General features: G+C 58.6%; 2 protein-coding genes across 4 annotated transcripts; one reads left to right on the forward strand and one right to left on the reverse strand.

Moving 5' to 3' along the window:
- Positions 1–996: 996 nt before the first annotated feature.
- On the forward strand, positions 997–4,637 carry LOC118694456 (uncharacterized). Of its 3 annotated transcripts, XM_036395547.2 has the most exons (3): positions 2,256–2,480; positions 3,830–4,216; positions 4,335–4,637. In XM_036395547.2, the coding sequence occupies exons 2-3, from the start codon at positions 3,850–3,852 to the stop codon at positions 4,382–4,384; spliced, it is 417 nt and encodes a 138-aa protein (XP_036251440.1). In that variant the 5' UTR covers positions 2,256–2,480; positions 3,830–3,849; the 3' UTR covers positions 4,385–4,637. The 3 variants fall into 3 exon arrangements, with proteins under 3 accessions (XP_036251421.1, XP_036251440.1, XP_036251410.1); XM_036395528.1 differs by lacking the exon at positions 2,256–2,480 and adding an exon at positions 997–1,546 and having other exon boundaries at positions 3,830–4,637; XM_036395517.2 differs by having other exon boundaries at positions 2,258–2,480; positions 3,830–4,637.
- Positions 4,638–5,129: 492 nt separating this feature from the next.
- Positions 5,130–7,983, reverse strand: DLX5 (distal-less homeobox 5). The gene is made up of 3 exons (XM_036379169.1): positions 7,380–7,983; positions 6,059–6,243; positions 5,130–5,825 (listed from the first exon to the last, which is right to left on the reverse strand). Exons 1-3 carry the CDS (start codon positions 7,732–7,734, stop codon positions 5,493–5,495), a joined length of 873 nt encoding a protein of 290 aa, XP_036235062.1. The 5' UTR covers positions 7,735–7,983; the 3' UTR covers positions 5,130–5,492.
- Positions 7,984–10,236: the final 2,253 nt, after the last annotated feature.

Here is a 10,236-nt window from a genome sequence, read left to right on the forward strand (position 1 = left end):
GCTTATCTGTGGGGGTCCGGCCGGGGAGGGAAACCACCTGCGCGGGAATGACCGCCGGTGTGGGGGAGCACAGACGGAGCGTGCCTCGACGGGCGAGGCGCGGAGCAGCCACAAACCAGCCCCAAACCCGAGCGAGCCCCAAAACTTACCCCTCTGAAAATCTGCTAAGCAAGGATCGGGGTCTAGAAATCTGTACTGAACAGAAGCAGTGGAGAATATTTTTCTGAGTCTCAGGGCAGAAGCTCTTTCTCTATATTCTTGGTTGAGTGAGCACATCCAGGTGTGAAATTGTTTGCACACCCCAGCACCTCTTATATTGCCAGCAAAATTAGCTGTTATTACTGTCACTGTTTAGTGATGGTTAGCTTGATAAAAAAAACCTGCTGTAATCAAGACCTGGCGCATCTTTGCAAATTACAGATAATTGTAAACGTCCAGATTATGATAATAGCATCCTAATCCAGCCTGCAATATAATTATTACAGAGTGTTACATCTGAAACTGTCCAGTAGGGCTAATTCAGCCATTATTTAGACCCTATTTTTGCACTGCAAATGGGTTGCTGAGTTGAAAATGTACGATTGTAATTTCACGGGGCACTCAATGAGTAATGGTATAGGGAGGGAAAAATACAAAAGTGAAATGTGAACACTAGTGATCAAATCAAACTCTGAAGGACAAAAGACTGTTTGATTCATAGGGAATGAGAAGAGCGGGAATTAAGAAAATAGCAAATCAGTGGTCTGCAGCGTTACGTGTCCAAATCTCAACGACTGCGAGCCTGATGTGCAGTCAGGGACTGCTGCTTCGGCTCCCGCCTCGCATCAGTCCGCCTCTCGGCTCGGCTCTTCCCGGCAGCCTCTCCCCGGCACCCGGAGCATCCCCGAGCTCCCCACCTATCCCCAAAAGAGGGATCGCCATTGTCTTGTGCCTCCTCTCAGGTGACCGAACGTCACTTTCGGGCAAGAAGCCTCGGGAGCTTCGGCACCGGGCGGAGGAGGGCGCGGGGTGCGGGATGCGGCGCCGGGCGCTCTCCGCGGCGGGCTGCGGAGCCTTTTGCGCTCCCGCGCACCCGCTGGACCGGTCCTCAGGGGTCCTTAGGGAAATTATCACAGAACCGACTCAATTGTAATTAATTAATCAAAAGAGCCTGGCTAACAGGACTACCTGCAGCTAGCGAGGTTAACTCACCGGGCTAGCTGGCTTTCGACTCCTGATTAACTTTTATTAACCCTGGACACGAAATACACAAACCCGCTTCATTTTTTAATGACCTAGATCATCAAAGCGCGGTTGCCGCCGGACCGGTTGGTCTCCGGTTGGTCTCCGCAGGGTCCAGATGAGAAGAGGCAGCGCCCGGGGCCGGCCCCATGGGCAGGAGGGCTGCCTCCCCGGCCCTCGCTGGCCTCTCCCGACCGCAGCCGCTCCTGGCAGCCCGCAGTCCAACTCCGCGCCCTTTTCTCCATGCGCATTAGTAAAAACCAGGAGAATAAAAGAAAGCTCAGCGGATAGCGCGAGGCGAAAACCCTACAAAACGCGTTGTACGGTACGTATCGATGAGCCCGTAAAGATCTCCTGGAATGGAGGGCCAGCTCCGCAGCCAGGCAGATGATGCCGCTGCAGAGCACGAAGCCGGGTCAGCATCCGGCCCGGAGAGGCTGCCTGAGCCATCCTGCAAAGCCCAGGCTGAGGCTGAGACAGCCTCTCCGGGAGTGCCGAGGGGCAGGCGGCAGCGGGAGAGGAGCGAGAAGCCACCCCCAAGCTCTTCCTCGCCAAATGCCCAATCTGTCGCCGGTTCTGGCCGGGTCCGGCACTCTGGGCCCTCACCTGAAGGTGATGAAGGTGAGGGAGCCTCGAATTTTACCCGCGACTTTGAGGGTCGTGTCAGTGGAAGGTGCTCTCACAGACAGCTGGGGCGATGGTGCGTGGCGGGATTTATCAGGTCTGTATTCCAGGCAGATAAACTATTGTTTATCATCCTCCCCGAATCGCATATAAATAGACACACCACGGAACAAAGAGAACTATTTAACTGATGCAATAGAGATTCTCCCTAAAAAAAGAGAAAGCGAGGCTTAATGTAAACTTCGCGTTTCCTATTTTCACAGCTCTTATCTGACCTATAAAACAGGTTATTGAGTTACTGCAAGCAATCGCTTAAATGACTGAAAGCAAGAAGAGGGGGTTCCCACACCCCACCCCCACGCCCCGATTTTCCTGAAGCAATAGATCTCCTTCCTTAATCCACAACCGAAACACCTAAAGTCTGTCAGTCGCAAAATTGCGTGGCAGAAATCTTTAATTGATGCCACATGTGGGATGCACTCTGGGGACACAGCGCTGCCGGCGGTGGAGCGGGCAGAGCGCGGAGGCCCGCGCAGGCAGCGCGGCCGCGGGGCAGCGAATGCCCGGGGGACACCGAGGGGAGTAAGAGGGCGACAGGAACGCCTGACGAGCGGGCTGCCCTGCCGCCGTGACAGGTTGGAGGGGGTGTTTTTCCTTTCCTCGGGAAGGAGCGGGAGGGAAACCGAGGCGCTCTGCGACGAGACGGCAGTGCCCGGCTGGAGGCTGTGCCCGCGGGCGGTGCGGGCAGATGCCCGGGCAGGAGCGGGGGCTCGGGCGGAGGGGGGAAGGGGGAAGGTGCTGCTCCCGCCGCCGTGGGAGGGGGTGGCGGGCACTGCGTGTGTCTGGGTGGCGGTGATGGAGGGGTGCGTCCCAGCCGGGGGCTAGCGCTAGGGAGTGGATGCGCTGTGGGTGTGAGAGCCCCAGGGAGGGCAGGCAGTGCCAGGAGCTCTCGATCTGGGGAAGCGGGGGCTGCAGGCTGCTCTGTGCGTGTGTGTCTGTGTGTCTGCGCGCCTGTGTGTGTGTGTCTGTGTGTGTGTGTGTGTGTCAGGCCCTGTGGCTCAGCCCTGGAGCCGCTCGGCACCCACAGGAATGTGGCTCCTCTCGGCTCCCCAAACTGCCCCGGCTCCGCATGGAAGTGGCCGCCAGGAAAACAGAAGGGAGGGGAAGAGGGGGAGGGGCGGGGAAAGCCCCGAGCCAGCAATCCGCCGAGCCCAAACCCAGCATCAGACAAAGGACAGTTCATGCCATCCCTTTCGCGGGGAAGCAAGGGGGGAGGCCTGGCCAAGCTGGGCTCCCTCCGGCCGCCGCCGGAGCCCAGGGGGTGCGCCCAGGCGGGAAGAGGCGCCGGGGTGTGCCTGCCCCTGTGTGCGGGGACAGAGGGGACAGGAGCATCCATCCCCTCGGCCCGGGGCTCTCCCGGAGGGGCGGGCGGCCCTGAGCGTTCATCGAGGTCGGGGCCACGCGACGGGGAGCCCCGGCGAGGGCATTTCTTTCTTATCCTCATCAGGGGAGGGATGCCAGGCTTTTCCCGACCTGCCCAACACCAACCCGCTCTGGGAGGAGGAGAAATTAAGCAGGGAGGGGGACCGGCATGGAAACTAAGCCGAGCTGACTCGGCTGGCTTGGAGAGGCGAGCGATGCCTAGTCCAGCGGCCGCGGTGTGAATTCCCATTTCTGCCCGGTATGCTGCTTGCCGGCATTCCGCCTTCCCGGAGCTGTTTCTGCGCTGTCCGTCCGGGCCGTCCCGGCCCCGGCAGGTTACCGTAACCCAACAGCCCTGCGGCAGCTCCTCAAAGAAACGGGGTGGGTGGACCCACCTGGGACATTGCCTTCCACCTCTTGTGTCCAAACCTTTCTGCAAAGGGAAGTGACCTCCGGGAGGGGAGAATTTCTTACTGCAGGTCGAATGCTTGTCTAGAGGGAAATGAGGAAAAGAGCGGAAGAAAATGAAAGGGTCAAGTTTTAAATTTTTTTTTTTGCACAGGATGGAAGTGAGCAGAAGAGATGAAGCCGAGCTCTTCGTCAGCCCCAGAGTCTCGGGAAGCCCCTGAAACCTTGCGAGTTAAAAGAGCAGGAGACGGTCCCCAGAAGGGCGGAAGAGATGGGGAGCGGCGGGCAGGGGCGGGCAGCAGTGCCTCCGGCACCCCCGCAGCCTCCCCGGCGTGCAGGGAGCACAACCGAACAAACTGGTCTATTGTACTGCAAGACATTTACCAGCCCCCAAACCTGCTACAAAACGGCAAACGCGGGCTTCTTTCTTTGGGGAGAAAACTGCACAAACCACACTCACGCACACGCACAAAACATGGCAGGCAGGAGAGGAAGGAGAAAAAAGGAGGGGGAGGGCAGCGGGGAGGAAGACTGGAGATAGGTAAGTGCGCCCCAGGGCAGGAGCGTGCCTTTTCAGGCCTCGCCTCCCCCCTTTCCAGCACTCTCCCCGCCAGCCTTAGCTGCCAGAGGGGCATCTTTCATCTCGGGGATCCTTCCAGCGACGCCTTTGGCACGTTCACTGCTGCCGCCGTACCCCGCTCGGCCGTGAGCTACCGCTGCCCCCTGCGATGGGGGTCCCCGTGGGAACGTGCGCGCCGGGGGGCCCCGGGCCAGGATTTCGACTGGGAGAGAGAGAGAGCCCGTGCTCCGTGCGAGGGGTCAGCGCCATGGGCAGCACTCCGGCCATCTCGCCAAGCCGTGCCCCCAGCACTGGGCAGCGCCAGCGACTGCTTTGAAGCAAGAGTTTTTCCCTAAATCGTGTAGAAATAAAATAAAAACAATAAAAGTACCTCTGAAACGTTCCTCCTTCTGTCGAAGTCGCCGCAGGCTTTTAGCAGGAGTGAGGGGAGCGGGGCCCTCATTTTATTCTTTTCTCATATTTAGTGGCTCCCTTTGACGGAAACGTAATTTGTATAATTAGCCGAGCGCACACGGGCGACTGATGGGCTGTGGAGTGTGCAGCTCTCGACGCTAATTGCTCTCAGGAAAGGATTCAGGGCGGCTTAAGGCGAGAGATTCGCTTTCTCGCATCAGGATGGGCAGCTTTCCCTTCAGCTTACAGCCCTGTGCAGTGGGATGGACGCGGTCTTGCCAGAGCCCCTTTCCCAGCGGGGAGAGAGCACCGCGGGTACCTGCAAGGGCCAGATCCTGCCAGACTGCTGTGACCACGGCATGGCACTGGAGCAGAATACGAACTCCCAGCTCCCGGCCTCTTTCCTCACTTTCTTTCTGAAAGCAAATTAGTATTATTTTTTTTTCCTCTTATTAATAGAAGAAGGGGTAATTTGGAAACATTTTTCTTGGTCGAAATAATTTTATTTTATTCAGAATATACAGTTTAATTCCTCTATCTACAATTATTTACAGGGTTAAAATAACATTGAAAAAAGTCTCTGGAAAAGTTGAGGTCATAGATTTCAAGGCACCAATGATAGTGTCCACAGCTGAGCCAAAAAACGTCCGTATTGTATAAAAAAGGGTTTCCTTTGAAATGCAATAAGTTACATGCACAAGCTTTACACATTTTAATCTTTTTGTTTGTTTCTTTTCCCTTTTAAAAATTCCCCATATGCATTCCTTTCGTTATTATTCCTTAACAGTAAAACACAGGAGTCCAAGGAGCAACAAAAAAATAATAAAATAATAAGGGTCAGGCTCTAATAAATCGTCCCAGAGGCCAGCGCTAACGGGTGCTGTAGGGAGCCGTGGGGTTGGAGATGAGAGTTGATGGAGTTGGCAGCGGGGTACCAGGAAGTGGAGCTCTCCAGGTAGCTGGATGCGGGGGACGGGTTGGAGTTTGGAGGGTGAGCGTGTGCGTGGGCATGGTGGCTGAGGGAGCGGGACGAGCCCTGAGGTTCCCAAACCGCAGGTGACTGTGGAGAGTTGCAGGCCATGGGGTCGCTGGAGCTGGGGCTGTGCTCCGGAGGCATCTCCCCGTTTTTCATGATCTTCTTGATCTTGGATCTCTTATTCTGAAACCAGATTTTCACCTGGGAGCGGGGCGGGAGGAGAGGAGAAGGGAGGAAAGGGGGAGTGGGGAGGGAAAGCGACACCATTAATGCCCGCCTGGCAAGCCGGTGCTCCGCGGCTGCGGCGCCCCGCCGCCCTCCCGCCCCTCCGGGGACCGATCCAGCCCTTCCCGCCGCGCCGGGGGTGAGCCCGGGCTCTGGACCCGCCGGGCCGGGCCGAGCCGAGCCGAGCCGAGCCGAGCCGCTCGCGGTACCTGTGTTTGCGTGAGTCCCAGGGAGGCTGCCAGCTCGGCCCGCTCGGGCAGGGCGAGGTACTGGGTCTTCTGAAACCTCCTCTGCAACGCTGCCAGCTGAAAGCTGGAATAAATAGTCCGGGGTTTGCGCACTTTCTTTGGTTTGCCGTTCACCATCCGCACCTCGGGCTCCGCCACCTCCTTCTCTGCACGGGCGCAAGAGCGGGAGAGAGACGCAGACTTGTTAAATTCGGCACAGGCTCCGCTCCGCTCCGCGCCGCCGGGGCGGCATCCCGCCCGCGGGCCGGGCCGGGCCGGGCCGGGCTGGGCAGCGGCGCCGGCCCGACGGGCCCCTGCGGCTCCCCCCGGGGCTCCCGCAGCCGGGCGGCGGCCCCGCGCAGCCTCCCCGCGGTGAGACGGGGGGGAACCCGCTCCCTCCACACCGGCCTCGGCCACCCCCGGCCCTCCTCCTCCGCCTCCCACGCCCGCCCCGGGCATCCTGCCGGGCGCGCAGCGCTGCGCGGGCGGGAGCGCAGGGCATGCGCGGGCGGTGGGAGGATGGCTGGGGCCCTGCTGGGAAGAGCTCTGTCCGGAGCGAAGTCGGACCCAAGCACCGACCACTTCCTCCGCACACCCGCGCCAGCCCCCTGCCGCCGCCGGCGTGTCCCCAAGCGCCGCCGCGACCGCACTCGTCCCAGCCAAGCCCCAGCCGCTTGGCTTTACCACGGGCTTGTTTATTTTTTTTTCCTCCCTGACCCTCTCTTATTTTTTTTCCCTTTTCTTTCCTTTTTTTTTTTCTTTTTTTTTTTTTTCTTCCCCTACAGCAAGTTACAAAGAAGCAGAGCACTAAAACCGCGACGCTTTCTGGCGAAAAACCCTCCCGGCTTCGCAGCCCCGCCACTGCTGGTCTCCCCCTCCCAGTCTCCTCCCCCGCCCCTCCAGCACAGGGGGAAGGAAACTTTCTTCAACACCGCGAACCTGAGTTTGAGACACGCAACAAGGCTCGGCTATTTTCTCCCTCTTCCTGCGGGGGGAAGGAGGAGGGAGGCAGCCGTGGGGGCCCGGGGGCAGCTGACAGAAGCGCTAAAGCGCTAGTCCTACAATTTGTAGTTTAGCTCATGCGAGCTGGTCAAAAATGTAGACGAGAAAACCAGTTCTCCACTTTTTTTCCACTCCAAATTTTCTTTCCCCCCCCATTTATTTATTTATTTTTAGTTTCCCTTCTGGCTCAGGGAAAGCCGCATCCCCGAGCTCCGTGGGTCAGGGATCTGCCGGGGAGCGCTCCCCCAGCCTCCCCAAAGCCGCGGGAGCGTCCCGCTCACCCCGGGCCCCCGGCCCTCACCTGGCTGGCTGGCGGAGCTCTGGACGCGGTTGTAAGCCCCGCTGTACTGGTGGTAGGGGCTGGCGTAGCTGTAGTCTGCATAGGCTTTGGCAGGATAGTTCCCGGCAGATCCGTTCATGCCGTGGTACTGGTACTGGTAGGGGTTGAGCGCTTTGCCGTAGGAAGCCGAGGTAGGCGAGCAGTAGCCGTGCGGGGCTCCCCCCGCCGGGCTGTAGTAGTCGGAATCCGTGGCGGAGGACTCGGGTAAAGTGGGAGATTCCTGGGACGGGTGGTGCATGGCTGCAGCCGTCTGGAAAGGAGCTTGGAAGTCGCCGGATCTGATGTTGGGGACCCTTCTGTCAAATACTCCTGTCATAGCTCGGAGCCGGCGGCGGGCTGGGGCTGGCGGCGGGGCTGCTCGGCTCTAAGCAGACATGTCTGGGGGAGGAGGCTGCGGCGCGGTGTCTGTCTCCGGCAGACTGCTGGCTGGGGCGCAGCATAGGCTTGGTTAAATCCTTAATTGCGCTCTTACGCACAGCAGGGTGGATCGGGTTCCATTGGCCAGAGCAATCGGGAGCAGCGACACCCTAACTCGTCCAACTAGTTTAGCACAACAAAGCTTCGGCTTAAAAAAAAAAAAAAAAAAAAAAAAAAAAAAGAGAGAGAGAGAGGGAAAAAAAAGGAGGAAAAAAAGTCCCATTCAACCTCTTTTTAAAGTGAATACCAACAGCAATCTCCGAGTCGGAGCGCCGCGATTGGGAGGTTTCCGGCTCCCCCCACCCCTGTAGCCGGCGAGGGGGCTCGGCCAGCCCCGCAGCCCGGTGCCCCCGCGCCTCCACCCGCAGCGCCCCGGGGGAGGCTGCAGCCACGCCGCTCGGATTTGCCGTCCGGTCCCCCTTGGCTACGCTGATGGCTTGGGAACACCGCACCGGGCGCTCCTGGCTCCAACTCGATTTCTGATCTGGTGACAATAACCATTAGCGTGTCTGACCGTGCTGCTTCCCTCGGTCCGTCCTTCTTTCCCGGGGAAACGTCCGGGACCTCCGCGCTAAACACAGCAAACCCTATTACCCCCAAGTACCTTGAATTTTAGTTACATCATTTCCTGCATTTCCAAGACCCCAGCACGGCCCGGAGCCAGCGGGAGACTCCCGGCATAATGCCCTGCCGTGGGGCTGTGGGGGAGCTGCCAGGGGCACCACCCGGCTTAGGGGCACCCAACCCCGCGGATTTCACGAAAAGCAACCTGCCCGTGGCACGATGTCCGTGGCTGGAGAGCCCCCGACTCTCTCGCCAGCTCTGGAGCCCGTCAAGGTTCGCTTGTGACCGCTCGGCCCCACGAACGTGCGCTCCTCCAGCCCCCGGGGCGATGCTCATCGTCTGGTCCGCCTTCGGCCCAGGGTCAGAAGCCCCTGACGAAGGGAGCTCAAATCCCCCTCACGCGTGGGCAGGACCCCTGTGAGGCCGCCGTGGGGCTTCTCCATCGGAGGCTGTGCCAGAGCCCGCTTCCCTGGTGACAGTCCCACAGCAGCGGCCGGCGCTGTGCGGGGGGATCGCCCCCACAGCCCTCGGGCCCGCAGCTCCCTCCTTCACCTGCACCCGTCCTCCCGCACCCATCTACGCACCCAGGCGCCAGCAGCGCGCTTCAAGTCCGGGCCGGGGAGAGCCACGGGCTGCTGATGCCCGTCCCTGCTGATTTTACAGCAGCGTTGCAAAAAAAAAAGGATCAAATTTTACTAGACACTAAGGAAAACAAATAAAAGGCTGTTTTCAGTGACCTGGAGTTGTAGATTTTTCTGAAGTTGTTTACTCTCCAGATTTAGCCTGTTTGCTCACCGAAGATCTCCCAGCCAGCTGAGTAACACTTGTAACACAACCGTGCATGTTGTACTTGAACTTATTGTTTGCTTTGGAAATGTCCACAGCTCATATAAAATCGCATTAAACAAATCCCTAAGCATTTCATTACATGATTCACTTACTTAAATCCATTGAAAATGTCTCTCCCCCCTCTATTTTTTCCCTTCCCCCCCCCTTTTTTTTTTTTTTTTTGCAAAGAGAGGAATCAGAGAGGGATGTATGTTTATGACTGGGGAAGGGGAGAGTAAGTTTATTAAAGCTCCCAGTTTGCATCCAGCTGGAAGGGACGGTAGAGGTTTTAAGCAGACGAAGAGGGGGAGAGGGGGAGGAAAGCCCATTTGTGTCATAAATTCCAGGGCACTGCACTTCAACACGTTCGGGCAGGAAGGTGCCGTTTTAGGGGAGAGAACGGGAGAGAGCTGGGCGCCGGTCTCGCACCCAGCCCCGGCAGCTCTGGAGCCGCGGCGGGTCCCGGCCAAGCCGTCCCGACAGGCTGCCTGTACAGCTCACCGGGGAAATCTGCATCTCTGCAGCAGAGAAAGTTTCCTCTTGTTTTATTCAGTAGCAGGGCAGGGGACAAAAACCAACCAAACAAACAAAAAGCTTCGATATTAATAGGGGGAAAAAAAGGCAGGAGCCCAACAGAGCCAACCGCAAACCCCCCAAGCTGATTTTTTTCTGAAGGCATCCGCCGCCGTTGCAGTCCGTGCGAGGATTACCGGGCTGAGGGCGCACGAATCCGCCTGTTTGCGGGTTTCCTGCCCCCCGTCCTTCCCAGCCCGAACCCGATTTTCTTGCCTTTCTGCTGTTTTCCCCCAGCGGTTTTTATTTAACACATCCGGTGGGAGCGGGCGGTTCGGAGGGAGCCGGAGTCTGTTTTCCATTTCACAATATGGTCATTGTTTACCGGCACATGCCCGCCGCGTCGCCTGAGCGGCTGCCCGGGGCCCCCGCGGCCCGTTCGGGCCCGAGCCCCGCTGACCCCGGGGGAGGTGGGCTCTGTGTCCGTGTGTCCCGC

The sequence above is a fragment of the Molothrus ater genome, chromosome 1 (assembly GCF_012460135.2).
Source record: "Molothrus ater isolate BHLD 08-10-18 breed brown headed cowbird chromosome 1, BPBGC_Mater_1.1, whole genome shotgun sequence".
Lineage (NCBI taxonomy): Eukaryota > Metazoa > Chordata > Aves > Passeriformes > Icteridae > Molothrus > Molothrus ater.